This window comes from Cheilinus undulatus, linkage group 5, assembly GCF_018320785.1.
Source record: "Cheilinus undulatus linkage group 5, ASM1832078v1, whole genome shotgun sequence".
NCBI lineage: Eukaryota > Metazoa > Chordata > Actinopteri > Labriformes > Labridae > Cheilinus > Cheilinus undulatus.
Window position 1 is genome coordinate 15,007,480 of NC_054869.1, and position 15,969 is coordinate 15,023,448.

The following is a 15,969-nucleotide window of genomic DNA, read 5'->3' on the forward strand; positions in this document are numbered from 1 at the left end:
CTCTGTCACACTCAAACTCGCTCTGTTACAACCCTAAGTGCGCCTGTTCCGTCTGCGCCTGCGCACTGGTCCCCGCGGTCCTAGCGCATCCAGTCAGGCCGGAGAGAGGCAGAGAAGAGTTTTACATGGCACTAGAGAAGAAATGCACCTGAGAACACCTTATAGACCGTCATCATACTTCATAAGTCCCAGCAGGATACTCTGTGTAATAAAGGTAGCCTGAAAAATAAGGCCTATGTTACTTTTACAGCAATTTGTGTATTTTACAACGTTTTTGTTTTGTAAAAGCTGAGGACTGATGATTCACGTATCTTTCAAAGACCTTTTCAGTGAAAGGATGTGTATTTAAACTTCAGTTTTTTAGTTGAAATATCGGAATTTGATCATTACACGTTGCTAACAATGGAAGCTGTGAGAGGACAAATATTCGTGTATTTATTTTTTTTTCTCCATTTTTATGTCATGACAAGTAAATTTGGTTGTTTACTTTCTGGAAAATCTCCACTTATTTCCTTTTTTTGTTGGAAAACCAAACTACATAGAAATTAATATCCTTTTTTACTTTAGATCTTGTGAATTTTATTAATACTATAAAAAAATCATTGTTATTTCTAAATAAAGACATAAATGTGTCTACGTCTATAGAAAACCACTAGGAATTAGCTTTTAACTGGTGGGTCGGGACCCAAAAGTGGGTCGTGAAGCCCTTTTTAGTGGGTCCCGGATGTGTATCAAGGAAAAAAATTGTCTGAGACTCTATAAGCTCTATAGGCCCAAGCTCTACAATTTTTCTTAAATGGCCAAAAAATGGTCAGAATTTGGGTCGTAATCCTCCTTGAGGAATTGATGGTGGGTCCCACGACTCAACCAGCTGAGAACCACTGCCCTAGGGTGCTGTTCAGACAGGTGGAAGGGTCGCCACCACCTCTGGTCGTGCTGCTGACGTCCCAAGGACCTGAAAACTACCAGCAGTCCCTGGGCTTGTCACCAGGGGGGAAAAGGCCCAGATAAAAGAAATACGGTGGAGCTTGACCTTGGCTGCTGAGCAACATACGTATGTTAACATGTGTAGCGCTTGACTCTGCCCCCCCCCACCTATTTTTTTAAAAATGGTGGCTCGCTTTAGCTAAGGCTAACATAATCAACGTTACTAGTGATTAACATTACTACATAAACCAATGTAGCAAAGTAAGCTTTTGCAACATGAGCTTTAGCAGATGTAGCTAAAGCTAACTTAACTACGTAGATTATTAGCCACTTTGTGAGCTCGGCTTTAGCTGCATTAGCTAAGTTAGCTGTGTACCTAGGTAAACATACTGTTTACTTGGCTTTATTCAACATTTTCAAATTATTTTTGCTGGTCAGGTTTTTAACTTTTAGTATCCTATCCTTTACCTGAACCCTAAACGGAGGTTTATTCTGATTTTATTTTGAAAGTTTTAGCGTGTATTTCCATTCTTAAAGAGACGGTGTCTCAGGTGAACGGTCTGTGAGAGTGGCGGTCAGAGATGTACAGTCTGCTGTCAGACCCCACTCTAACATGCTGCATAAAAATAAAAATAACCATGCTGTTTTATAATTAAGAATAGCCTACTGAAATACTATTTGTACTTTGTTTAATAAATATGTAATTTTATGACACATGAGCATGTGTAATTCTATATGCAGCCTGACATTTGAGCTAGCTTGATGCTAGCTTATTTGATAAATCCCAGAGAGGACAGGCATTAGTATGAGGAAACAGCATACTAACAGTCACTTTAGTATTCAGCAGGAGTATATGCTGTTTGTAGGCAGGGATGTTCCTTGGAGAATGATTTCACATCAGTTTAAATGCAGATTACAACTGAATTTTAGCCACTGGTAGGCGCTGTCCACACGTAGGTGTGTATTTTCCAAAACACTTGTGCATTTTTTACCTTTTTTACCCTCGGAAATGGCATTTTAGCTCACTGTAGACACATTTTTAAAAAAAAAAAACTCCTTCCAGGGCAAAGATTTTTAAAACTTCTGTTTATCCCGTTTGCAGTTAGACTGTACCAACATCCATTCCAATAACGGAGCTGGGCCAAACTTGTGCTAACTGGACTTGCTACAGAGCTTTCTCTATGCTTACATATATTAGCACAGTTGCTCTTCCATGGTGTTTATAAACAGAGACATCTGATTGGACGACAGAGCTTCAGCTTTATTTAACACTACAAACACACAACTCAACGGCAGCCGTTTTGATAAGACCCACTTCAGGTTGATGAGACCACTTTGAAAATGAGATGGTCATCACCGGAGGCACATCAAGGACATTTTTGTTGACTGTGAGTTAGCGACTTAGCACACTAAAGGACAGACTTCTGCTGGCATGGTGTGATTTTACTGCAGAGCATTTTTGTGTCTTCAAGTGGATGAAGATGTTTCTATAACGCTGCATGTAGGCAGGATTGTCTTTAACAGGGTTGAGGAAAAACACCTGGTTTTAAAAGTACCTGCCTACGTATGGACAAAGCCTAAGAAAACACAGTAAACTGCTAAAATCCTGCAGAATGTGGCATCATGGGCCTTCTATCCTCCACGTCTGGGTTGAATGCTGTCACTCACTGCTCCAGTTATATGTGAGTATAATCTAACACAGTCTACAAGCATCTTTATCACTATTTTCTAGATCAAAATGCTGCTCAACCATGCGGATCCTTTGAGATGCTGTCAGTTTACTGTTTACATTCTGATTTAAGAGTGTAATGGCAGCATTAAGGACAGCTACAGGGGCAACTGGTTGTGAGTGGCTTTACTACAGTTTAGATAAGGCATTTGACCGGGATTGTGAACCTAAACTGCTGAAAATATCAATAATTAGTTCAACCTACCAGTAAATCTCGTGTCAACTACAGAGGGATCTGACGTTAACTGTTAAACCGTATACCTCTAGTAGTAGGCAGCAAGGCCAGCCATAGGGGGATAACAGGGGAGCTTTCTGGGGCCTAGCCAAATGGGGGCCCATGGAGGTCAGTAAGATTATGATCCACTGTAAAATTATGCTGTGAGAACTATATATATATATATATAATTTTTTTTTAAAGAGTTGTTTTTGGGCCTTTTTTATTGGATAGAGAAGGACAAGAGTGGGGGAGAGACATGCGGCAAAGGGCTTCAGGCCGGATTCAAACCCAGGCTGCCCACGTACATGGTGCGTGCCTTAACCACTCGACTACCGGTGTGCCCAAATAATTTATCTTTTACCTGAGTAATAACCACTCTTATCAAAGCAACAAAAAATGCACATCATTTATTTATACTATAGTACAAATACAGACTTTTAAAAAACGTTAACCTCTTTTCTTAAAACAGAATTACCTTTAGCTTTGTCACTGATGTGAACAATGTGGATGGCACATTGAAAGAAACAATAAGAAAATACTATCAGCCTTGAACGCTAAGCCATGATGTGCACAGACATCAGGATTCCAGAAAATAAAGCAGAAAAAAACAGACAACATTAATAGAAAATAATCACATAGTAATTGTGAAAGGGGCAAAAACGGGCAGAAGTGTAAAACGTGGCAAAGAGGTGGTAAATATAAGCAGGAAGTGGAAAAGAGGGTAAAAATGGACAAAAAAATGGGTGAAAGTGGCAAAAAAGTAGCAAAAAGTGGCAAAAATAGGCAAAAAAGTGGCAAAAAGGTGAGAAAAAACTAGTAAGACGTGGCAAAAACTGGTTAAAAGTGGCAAAAGGTGGTAAGAATTGGCTAAACGCAGAGAAAATTGGTCAAAAATGCAATAAAAATGAGCAAAAACAGGCAAAAAGAGGCAAAAAATGTGGTAAAATGAGCTAAAACCTGCAGAAATTGGATAAAATTGCCAAACTGAAGTAAACGGTAAATAGTTTAGGTGTTCAAGTGGTAAAGTGGAAAAACAGTTGCAAAAATGGACAAAAAATGGCAAGAAGAGAATTGTAGTGCCAAATTAAGTGACAAAAAGGGCGTTAAGTGGCAAAATAGCATCAAAAAATGGTCATAGAGTGGCAAAAATGGGATTAAGTAGAGAAAGAAGTGGCCAATTAGGGCTAAAATTGCAGAAAGGGGTGAAAAGTGTTGAAACAGTGGAAGAAATATGTCATAAAAGTTGCACAAAAAAGTAGCAAAAATTAGTGGAAAAAGTGTTTAAATGGTGTTAAAAAGTAGCATTAATAAGTACCAGAACCCAGTAATAGTTTCACTTTTCAAGTCCAGAATGAGGCACCTGTTGGTCATGACTAGCACCAATGCTACTGATCCAACACACACACTTTGATATCATAAATCACACCTTGTTTTTGTCAGGTGCTCAGTTCTGGTGGCAGCACCTATGTGGTTTAGGATGCAGCTCAGGTCGCTCTCGGTCACTTTAAGAAATAAAGTCTAAACTGATAGTTACTCTGAGGGGGTAAAGTTATGATGGCCCAGTGGGAATATTTGACAGGTTTGTCACTGAACTGTTGCTGTTTTTGTCTCTTTATTGGTGCAAATTCTCTATTCCCATCCAGGCTGTAGAAAGCAGGAAGGTCCTGGTTCCAAACTGAAGTTATGAATGGACGCTGAGGGCCTTTGGTGCATTGTGTGTGTGTGTGTGTGTGTGTAAATGGATCAAAGGACTTTCATTCAATCAGCGGGGAGGAGAGGAAGTGAAGACTTTTACAGATACACTTCACTAAACTCAATATTGTTGCACAGAGAGAGTTATGGTCGTGCAGAACAATCTGATTCTGGAAATTAAATGAGACTGGGCTGTCAGATGGTAAACTTCTCAGGTGACTTAGTGGTAGATTTTTCCAGTCCTAAGTAGCATTTATTTTATGTCTACGTGGAGGCCACTGGCAACATCAAGCTGCCAATAAATATTTCAGTAGATGGTTTAAGCTCTGAGACACTTTCTCAAATCTGTTTTCTTGAACATTAACAAGGACTTGAGGCAAATTCAAAGGCAGTCATGTGAGTGTTATCAAAGATAAATGAGCTATTGCTCAGGCATGTAAGGCAAATAAAACCCTTAGATTTAGAGATACTTGATAAGAAAAACATTGTAATAAGTGAAATCCTTTGTTGAACAATCATTTTTGTAAAATAAATAAGGAATTTCCTCCTGAAAGAATCCAAGTCAGGCTCCAAAAATTACACAGGATCATAAACTTCCTCCAGCTCTGCTTTTTACAGTTTAGCCTGTGTGTGTGGAAAGTTCCCAGAATACATCTCTCTTTTAAAAATACTGTTTGATATCCGAGAGGCTGGAGAGCTGAGCGATCCAAATCTGGAGAGAATTTCAAAATATGAGAAGGTGAGGCAGGAAAGCTTTTGAAAAGAAACTTTCTGCAATTGGGCTTGACGTGCATTCGCTGACAAATCCAGACTGCAGGCACCTCAGTCATGCAAGCGCGGCCTGCAGAATAATGGTGCTCTGTGCTCTGACCCGCACGGCGGACCCTGGGTTTGTTATTCCTGTATATGATACTGTACCCTGGAAAGCCAGCGTGATTATTGAAATAAAGCACAAGGAGTGGATGGGCGCCTGAAACAGAGGGCTGTTTATCCAAGCTGTTAAATAAAGCTTCAAGTACAACACCCCCCTCTGACTGTGCAAGGCCCAAATCTGTCTCATCTGGAGAGCACAGTTTCCATTTAAAATGTCACGTCCCAAACTGCACATTACATCAAATTGTACTTAATGGCAACCAGACAAACTTTAATGTCGTTCCAACATTTTCTCTGCAGCACTCTCTCACTCCTTATAGTGAAGCAAAGCAATCTCTCTCCGTCTCCTTCATCCACATCTGGACTCCATTCCAGGTGGGGTGTTGAGAAAGAAAGGGGAGAGGAAAGGTGGAACGCAGAGCAGCTCCGAGGCTCAACAAGCAGAGCTGAGATAATGTCTTTGGGGAGAGTTTGGAGGAAGTTATGCAAGCTTTCGAGATATAAGACAGAGCACACAGTTCCTACAGTCCTTAGAATCATACATTTGTGTAGAAAAACAGTGATTTATTTCTGCTGCAATCAGAGATGTAAACTTGAGGGAGACTCAGCTCAGATAGAGACATATGTGAAGCTTCTACTGGAGTATAAACAAAGGAAAACTCTGAACAGGCCCACTGCATGCTCCATGGTGTCTTTATCAAGGAGGCCATGACATCTAGTGGTACAATGAGGAGCACACAGAAGCCCCGCCCCCTCTCAGTCTAACAAGTCTTTCCACTTCCTGCATGCATGGTTTGAATTAAGGTTTTATGGGGGCATTAAACCCGCTGGTTCAGCAGTTTATGGGGTTATCAAATCATAATGTGGAGCCATATTCTTAGCACTAAATATCTTTGTCCATCATTAAGAGTTATTATTGGCAGGAGACGTAGAGGCAGAAGTGGTAAGTAGTGCTTAATGATGCAGTGGTGCATGGTTAAAGGATTGGCCTTTGATGCTGCAGGATTTAAAGCAAGGAGGTTTAATCTTCAGGATTAATATTAAAGGAAGAATTATTTTACTTTCTACATTTTATTTACAGGCGTGGCTGTTTTAAATCCTAATTCCTCCTCATTTCCAGATTTCTTTTTAGATACTATACAAAATTGCAAAGTTACTGAGTGATAAAAATAGAGCTATTTATAGTCTTAGGTAAGCTTCTGAGTGCTTATAATTTCTTTAACTTCCAAAGTTTAAGCTCTTGAGACCTGAGCTTTAGTTTGAAATGGACCGCTTATTAAGAATAAGTCAGATCTGAAAAGTTTAAAAGCTCGGCCTTGTCTTTGAGCAGGAAGTAGATTTGACAACAAGTCTTCTGCAGGTCCTGTTTCTGCAGAAAACTCAGCACTGCCTCAGATTTAGAGCAGGTGTTTTGGCTGTAAATCGGCCAGTTGGTTCGTTGTTCAGTCAGTAAGAAATGTTTCAGTCATTGAGAGAGGTTTGCGGATGTCATGATTTGATAACACTTTATTTTGGTGGGCCCTAATTACCGAGTCATTTTATAGTAATAAATGGTAATTAGATGAATAATGTTTCTACCTTGTATGTGTTTTTTACAAGGTAATAACTTGGAAATATGGTAATATTAAGGAGGTATTTCCCTTGTAATGATGTATTGATTATCAGTAATTCCTTCTTACCCTAACCCTGGCAGTTCTCTGGTAATTAAGAGGTATTTTAACCCCCTTAACTCTTAAATTACTTGAAAATTATTCAGGAAGGACTCACTTTATTTTGGCCCACAACATTAAAGAAACTACCTGGGGACTATCAAGAAACTTGTGTGTAATATTATCATCTTATTTCTAAGAAAATACTTAGTAAATTACCACCGCATTATCTGAGCATTGCCAGAATATTATGAGGGTCAGAGTTAGGGTTAGAGGGATCGAGTTAAGGTTAGGATAAAATGCCACCTAATTACCAGGAATTATTATGAGGAATTACTTGAAAATTAATCACTTATTACCGGGTAGCAGGCCTGCTCAGATTTCACTGGATTCCTGCAGAGATTCAGCCCTCCACACCTGGGATTTACTGATATTGTCAATGTGTGTGTGCGGGTCAGTTGCACTGGTGCTAGTCTTGATGCTATTCTCAGCAATTTTGCTCACTTATTGACGTTCTGAATTTCTTGGATATTTCCCTCACCAAAATCCACAAAGAGTCCCTTAAAAAAGAAGCTTTCATTTCTATAAACACTTTTTAAAGGAAAAAAGGACCATTAATTTCTTCAAATGTTTCAGTGAAACTTAATCATAAAAAACCCCTGTAAAATTCCATGCAAATTCCCCCAAAAATCAAGTAAATATCCCCCAAAGATTTTTTATCAAATTCCTCAAAATTACTTTTAATTTCCCCAAATTTCATGAAATGACTGAAATTCCCTAAAACAGCCAAACAAATTCACCTAAAATTCCCAAATTCCCCAGAATTTACAAATGAATTTCCATGAAATTACCTAAAAAATATCAAAACCATAACCCTCCAAAAAAATTCTGATCAAATTGCCAAAAATATAAAAGTACTTTCAAAATTTACTTTAAAATGCCAGAAAATTTACAAATCCCCCCCAAACATCCAAACAAATGTTCAAGCCAAACTTTCAGTGAAACTACACAAAATAAACAAAAAAACTTTCCATTAAAAATATTTAAGATTTCCAAGCAAATTCCCTAAAACATCAACAAAAAGTCCGTTGAGCGGACATTGTGTACAATTATCTAAAAAAGCCTAGTATCAGACATGATCTCTATGTGATAGAAAGGCTGAGGTGTAATGTCCTCAGGTGTGTGAAGGGTCTTAGGATGTTAAATGCACTTTTTAGACTAAAGCAATGCTGCCCCCGCCTGGTAAGTACAGTAAATGACATGACTGTTCTTCTTCATAAGCTTTCAGTAGAACAGGTCAAATAAGCTTTGGTTACGCCTGTTTCTACCAAACACGTGTTTGATACATTCAGCTTTAAATCAAACATTCAAACTTCCTTCAAGGAAACTGGACTTTTTATCTCACACTCTAACTCTGCTAACTATCACTGAGTTTGGTGACAGCCTCCTTGTCAAACCTGTCCTCTAAAAACAGAAAAATGCTGCTCCCTCCTGTTTTAGATTGGAAACTTCATCCAGAAGTCATTTATCATAACCTGGGAATCAGGAAGCAGACTGACAACAGCTCTATATCAAACTTAAAAGATGACGATCTCTGTAGATTGTACTGTGTGTAACTGTGTGAGATCATTCGTGTGCAGAAGAACTGGCGTTGCCAAAACAGAAAGCGGCTGAACGATTCAAACACAACAACCCTTTTATGTCTGTGCCTGCGATTAGCGAGACTAAAGGGATTATGTTTTTGATATCCACTCTGACTCAAGGATGAATTCATTCCATTATTAAAGTTGAAGGTCGTATGATAGACCTCATGTTTATCGCTTGCTTGTAAAGGCCATATCTCAAGAGCTTGTTGAAGGATTTTCTTCAAATTTAACACTGATCAGAGGAGACATTTGAATCTGCATATTAACTTTGTATATTTTCATAATCTGTTATGTATTTTCAACTATAAGTCAAAAAGACCATTCACCTGAAAGAGGCTTTTTATATGAAGTTTACAACAAATGTGACCCATCAATAATCAACCGTCACAGACCTATCTCCAATCATCCTGCCATCAGTAAAATAACTGAAAGTCGTCTACAATTACAGTTAGCTCACCTACCATAATCTAAATGATGTTTACCAGTCAGGTTTCAGAACCAATCACAGCACTGAAACTGCATTAGTAAACATAATCAGTGACCTCAAAATCAACAAACTTTCCATCTTAGTACTTCTAGACTAAAGTTTGTATTTGATGCAGTTGATCATAACATCCTTTTACACCATGATACACCTGAGTTTCATCATACAAACACACATCTCTTAGCTATGCCGATGATACTCAGTTTTATGTTTCACTTTCTCCTGATGACATTAGTTCTGTATCTAGTAAAATGCATTGTCTCATATTTTTTACAACTAAACAAAGACAGAACTGAAATATTCATAGTAGGTCCACAAAAACAGAGGATTCATCTCCACGTCATCATCGTTCCTACTGCACAGCGAGAACATCAGATATCTAGGTGTCATCATTGAATCTAATCTGAACTTCCAAAATCACACAACAGCTGCTACAAAAAATCATTCTACCATCTGAAGAATATTTCTAAACTGTGGTACTTCATGTCATAGTCCGACTCTGAAATGCTAATTCATGCATTTAAACTGGACTACTGTAACACCCTCTTTGCTCGACTTCTCTGAATAGTTTAGCTCCCAATGTCTTTCTGACCTCCTTACTGACTATCATGCAGTCAGACCCTCAGATCCTCAGGCATGGGCCTTAAATTACAGTTGTGGAGGTGTTTCTTATTTAACAATAAAAAAATATATAACATATTGAGTCATCACCTTTTTATCTTTTGAACACATGCTCTTCTCAGATTGTACAACTTTGGTAAAAAAAAAAAAGACATAATGTATCTAAAATTAAGACTAAATCTGGTGAAAGTGTGTTTAGTCACAGTGGTGCTGTCCTCTGGAACAAATTGCCAGCTGACTTGAGATCTGTTTAAACACTTAGTTCTTTCAGAAGTGGCCTTAAAACACTGCTTTTGCCTTTTAGTCTATCTTTGTGTGCAGAATTGTTCATGGATTTGAGCTCCTTTGTAGGAGATGCCAACATTAAATGCTGTATAGATTGGTGTCGAGGCTCATCAGTTATCATGCCAGGAATTTTTGTGGCCACACATGTTAATTATTAAATTCAGGTGTTTCATTCAGACCCGTTGCCACAGGTGTATAAATCAAGCACCTAGCCATGTAGTCTGCATTTGCAAACATTTGTGATCCTACACAGGTCATTCTGAAGAACTCAGTGATTTCAAGTGTGGTACTGTGATGGATGCCACCTTTCAAATAAGACTTTTGTTATATTTCATCCCTGCTGGATATTCCACTGTCAACTTTAAGTGATATTATTACAAAGTGGAAGTGTTTAGGAAAAACAGCACTTCAGTCATGAAGCATGGTGGGTAAAAGTCACCAAGGCTTCCAAAACTCTGCTGATTCCATTGGTGAAAACTTCCACCGTCATTCATGTAAGCCACATACTGTGCAGTGGGAGCTTCATGGAATGGGTTTCCATGGCTGAGCAGCTGCATGCAAGCCTCACATCACCAAGTCCAATGCTAAGTGTCAGATGGAGTTGTGTAAAGCACACTGACACTAGACTGTGGAGAAGTACAAACATGTTCTGTGGAGTGAGGCATCACACTTTTCTGTTTGACAGTCAGATGGGTGAGTCTGGGTTTGGCAGATGCTGGGAGAACATAACCTGCCTGACTGCATTGTGCACAACTGTGAAGTTTGGTGGAGAAGGGATATTTTTCAGGGCGTGGGCCAGGCCCCTTATCTCCGGTGAAGTGCAATCTTAATGCTTCATTTTGGACTAAATATGTAAGCCATGGACTAAATATGCCTTTTGTTGCACTGTTGTATGTCTCATGTTTTTGTCTGTTCTGTGATGACACAGTTGATGTGAGCGTCCTTTTCAAGTGCTTTACCGAAAGCAAATTCCACCAAATTGTTTGTGTGGTCATTAATAAAGATTCTGGTTCTGATTCCAACTTTGTGGCAACAGTTGGGGGAAGGACCTTTTCTAGTCAGGCATGACTGTACCCCAGTGCAGAAAGCTAGGACTTTAAAGACATGGTTTGATGAGTTTGGAGTGGAAGTTTGGAACTTTTCTGCAGTGTTAATTTCATTGTAAAACTATGACTAAAATTGTTCATCCACAGCCTTGTTTTCATTAGAAAAACTAGAATAAGATTATCCAAAAATAGATCTTTGATGACTAAAACTGACTAAAACTAAGTTAAGTTTTCATCAAGATGACTAAAACTAGACTAAAATGTAATTTGGTTTTTGTTGGATATTCATGCATGTATGCATATAGCTATTCAGCTGTAGAAAGCAGGGACCTCAGGTTTGGCAGGGTGCAAAGAGCACTCTTTAATGGTTTGGTATCAGATTCAAGGAAAAGAATACAGTAAATGCTTGGACTAAAAGTTAAGACTAAATGTAAAGACTTTTATGGACTAAAACTAGACTAAAATGTTTTTGAGTTTTTCTTGACTAAAACTAGACAAAAACTATGAAGGGTAGAAATGACTATAATGTCACTAAAACTAAAAGACGTTTAATCGAAAGAGTAAGACTGAGACTAAAATTGAAAATAGCTGCCAAAATTAACACTGCATTAGTGTCCCATCCAGCACCTCTGGGATGATCTGGGACAGATTCAGAGCCAGGCCTTCCTGTCCAGCATCAGTACCTGATCTCATAAATGTCCTCCAGAATGAATGGGCACAAATTCCCACAAAAACATAAAAAAAGACATTAGAGAGGATTGGAGGCTGTTACAGCTGCAACTCCATATGAAAGTGCATGTATTTGAATACAATGTCATTACGGTCCCTGTTGGTATGAATACTTTTGTCCATATAATGTGTGTGAAGCAGGCAAAGTTTGGTGACATTCATGCCCAAAGCAGACATGCACCCAGACAAAATGAATGACTCATTCTTCCCATAAAAAAGAGTAATCTATGGTTGTTTTCTCAAGATCTGGATTTATTACCTCGGCCAAGGAGGTTATGTGATCAGGTGGGTTTGTTTGTTTGTTTGTTAGCAACATAACTCAAAAAGTCATGGACGAATTTTGATGAAATTTTCAGGAAATGTCAGAAATGGCATAAGGGAGAACTGATTAGATTTTGGGACTGATCCGGCTCACCATCTTGGTCCAGGAATTTTTTAAAGGATTCTGCACTATTGGGTGATAGTACTGTGCTGTTACCACTTTACACCAGGAGATGGTGGACATGAGTAACTTATCCAAAGTTTTGGAGTTTATAGAGTTTGAAAGATGCACGCCTGGTCGAGGAGACGAGTGGGAGCGCAACAGAGAGAAAACAGGGAATTGTAGCAAGAATACTTACAATGTTGGGAGGAATAGAGGAATATTCACCCTCTGCCATGACTTTCACACGTAGCAAAGCCAGTGCATTGCCTCACTGTGTGTCTGCCCCACTTGGGAGGGAGTAATCGGCGAATTAGGTTTTGGGAGTGATCCAGATCACCGTCTGGATCCAAGAATGTTTTTCAAGGAGTTTTCCCTGTTGGGAGATAGAGCTAATGGCGGAGGTCTGCGCTCTCGGACTGCTTTTCTAGTTTATTTTGTATTCTGAGAAAAAGCCCAAAACAAACTGAAACAGGTGTAACCTACCTCATTAGACAGACGATGGCAGCGTGTCGTGGTCTGGCCGATCCAATTTGTTTTCTACTTTGCCAGAAAATTATCCCATTATCATGGTAAATTAAGTTTTTAGAATAGGAAAACCAGCTTTGTTATCCCGGGCTGAAGAAGTCAGAGGGAATGGCAATGACTCGTTACAGGAAAATAAATTAAATCGATTCATGTCTGTCACCTTTACTTTAAGACTTTAACCTTAAATAATTCACAGAATCATCCAGAACGACGAAGCTTCAGGTTGTGCGATTTTATTAAGTGCCACATGAAATAGAAACATTATAGTGTATCTCTGAGTACTGCTGTTACTGGACAGGTGTAGTATCATCATCAATTCTTCTCACACTAAATGCCATGTGCATACAATATGCATTAAATGGTCTATATTATAGAATACAGTTCAATCACAAAAACATCAAAAATATTTGTATATTGTTCGAATCTATAGTCCCTCATAAACAAAACAGCAAAACAAGTCAGTTTTTTTCATCATTTCTAATCTTAAATTCTGCTTACAAAAGAAAAATATAGAAAAACTCGAGGGCATTTGGCCTGACTCTAGCGAAATCACAAACTGCTCTGTGTCTGTAACAACTCAAGACCTCTCCTCCTCACCTCTCTCTCTCTCTCTCTCTCTCTCTCTCTCATGCACACACAGTCACACACACATGCAGAAGCCACCACACTTCTTCACACACTCACAGCACTGTCTGAATACAGTACATCTCTATGTTGGCATGCAGTGTAGGTGAGATTTTGGTCCCTTTGTGTCAGCTTCTGATTGTCCGGATCCTCAAAGAGTCAGAGCCGCTCCTCTTTGATTAAAGCATTGAAGTTTGTTAAACTGGCCTTAGTTTAATGTGATGTGGCTCAAGTCCACAGCAGCTGTGCATCACTAGAGCTAAAGTAAACCTAAAGAGACCATGGAAGCTCCAATTCTCATAGAAATGTAAGAAAGGCAAGAAAGTGAACCATTATATTGCAGAATATGTTTGAATGTGAGAGTCAAAAAGAATATCCTGTGCTGTGATGATGACCAGTGTCCATCTCCACGCTCCTTTAAAAGGTCTGTAACTGAGTCAGGAGAGGTGGAGCTTCGGGGTTCAGAGCAAGCAGGCAGTGGTGGTGGAAAGCAGACTCAATAGCGGGGAGACAAGGTGGCTTGAGGGGGATTGCCTTGGTTTTGGTGCCTCTGGTTGGCGTGCTTCTCACAGTACATCTCATCTCTGAACCAAAAGTGACCTCTCATCCGCAGGTTAAGGCCGCAGTCTGAGCAGGTGTAGCACTCTGCGTGGCGATAGTGGTCGTCTGTGATGCGCACGGCCAGCGTGCTGTGGAGAAATAAACAGTCAGACATCAGACAAGAGGCTGAACACAGTAAGAATGTAAGTCAGACTGTAGAGCTGCAAAAAAGCATCACAGAAAAGCATCTGAGCTTTATCAGCATCTTCACAGAGTGAATCATGACTCCAAAATAAATACATCTTTCACATACATGACAGTAACATGTTGATTGTTGATGCAGTTCTACTCATTGTAAGACTCTGCACAAACAGAGCTAATATTGTCTGATAAGTAAATAAAGTCATATTTATCATTTTAATTCCTAAACGTTTCCCTCTCTGTGAAGTCTGACCAGGAGAGAGGCAAATATATCAGGAACTGTAAGCAGTAGTCTTTAAAATGAATTATGACAAAATAGATGTCTACAAATTAACGTCAATTAATGTCAGTTAAATAAAAAATGTAATGTAAAATAACTGACTGCATAAATATTCACCCCTTCAAGTTGGTATTTAATAGATGCACCTTTGGCTGCAATCACAGCACTGAGTCAGAGTAGAAAGGTCTCTAGATAGGCTTGCATATCTGGACACTGCAATTTTCTTTGCAAAACTGCTCATGCTCTGCCAGGTTGCACCGGGATCAGCCCTTTTCAAGTCCAGCCACAAATTCTCTATTGGATTGAGGTCTGGGCTTTGGCTCAGCCACTTTTGAGCATTCACTTTGTTGTCTTTCAAGCATTTCTGTGTAGCTTTTTCTGTATGCTTCAGGTCATTGTCTTACTGAAAAACAAATCTTCTCTCAAGCCATAGCTCTCTTGCAGACTGAAAAAGATTGCCCTCCAGGATTTTTTTTTTTTAATATTTTGCCACATTCTTTTTACCCTCTGACCTTTATAAGCCTCCAGGGCCGGCTGCTGAGAAGCATCCCAACAGCATGATGCTGCCACCACCGTGTCACCGAGTCATAGGTGTCTCTGTGGCCTCTCTCACTAGTCTCCTTCTTGCACAGTTACTCAGTTTGTGAGGACGGCCTGATGTAGGCACATTTACACGTGCCATATTCCTTCCATTTCTTGATGATGGATCTAACTGAACTCTAGGGAATGTTCAGTGCCTTGAATTTTTTTGTATCCATCCCCTGATTTATACTTTTTAATAATCTTTTATCTGAGTTACTTGGGGTGTTCTTTTGACTTCATGGTGTAATGGTAGCCAGGAATACTGATCAAGCAGTGACTGGACCTTCTAGACACAGGTATCTTTATACTACAATCAGCTGAGACACATTCACTGCACTCAGGTGATCCCCATTTCACTAACTGTGAGACTACTAGCACCAACTGGGTGGACCTCTGTTGAATTAGTTCAGTCACTTTAAAGGGTTGGGTATTTACGCAGTCACTTATTACATTACATACTTTGTTTAACTGGCATTAACTTCTTTAAAATGTGTTTTCATGTTGGCTTTTATGGTCTGTCAAAAAATATTATAGTAAAGACTGAAATATACTGTAGATCAAACAGGCTTTCCCAGTGAGTTCAGTCAAGTTTAAAACTGGTTTTTATTTTGGAAACGTTCCCAAGTATTCCTAATAACACGGGCGTACACACGCTAAGTAGTTGTGGAACATCTCATCCTGCAGGGTACATCCTCATAAATATTCACACACCTTTGTTGTTTCAGTGAACGTGCCACTGCAGGTGACAGACTTACACAATGCTGGTGCCACACTTCTCACATGTGTGGTGTTTCTTGACTCCTGCCACCGCCGTGCTCGTTACAGGGGCGTGGGGCGAAAGTTTCCCTGGGAACCGCAGAGCTGCCTCTGTAGTCAAACACACACACAAAGACAC

At 39.4% G+C, this 15,969-nt stretch overlaps 1 protein-coding gene across 1 annotated transcript in view; it reads right to left on the bottom strand.

The window, feature by feature from the left end:
• Positions 1 to 13,064: 13,064 nt before the first annotated feature.
• The window catches only part of pdlim2 (PDZ and LIM domain 2 (mystique)), a 62,517-nt gene continuing 59,612 nt past the window's right edge, over positions 13,065 to 15,969 (bottom strand). The window contains exons 9-10 of the mRNA XM_041788645.1: positions 15,830 to 15,941; positions 13,065 to 14,160 (exon numbers count right to left, since the gene is read on the bottom strand). Coding sequence (XP_041644579.1) covers positions 13,968 to 14,160; positions 15,830 to 15,941 — 305 coding nt within the window. The 3' untranslated portion in view covers positions 13,065 to 13,967. The remainder of the gene's footprint in view (positions 14,161 to 15,829; positions 15,942 to 15,969) is intronic.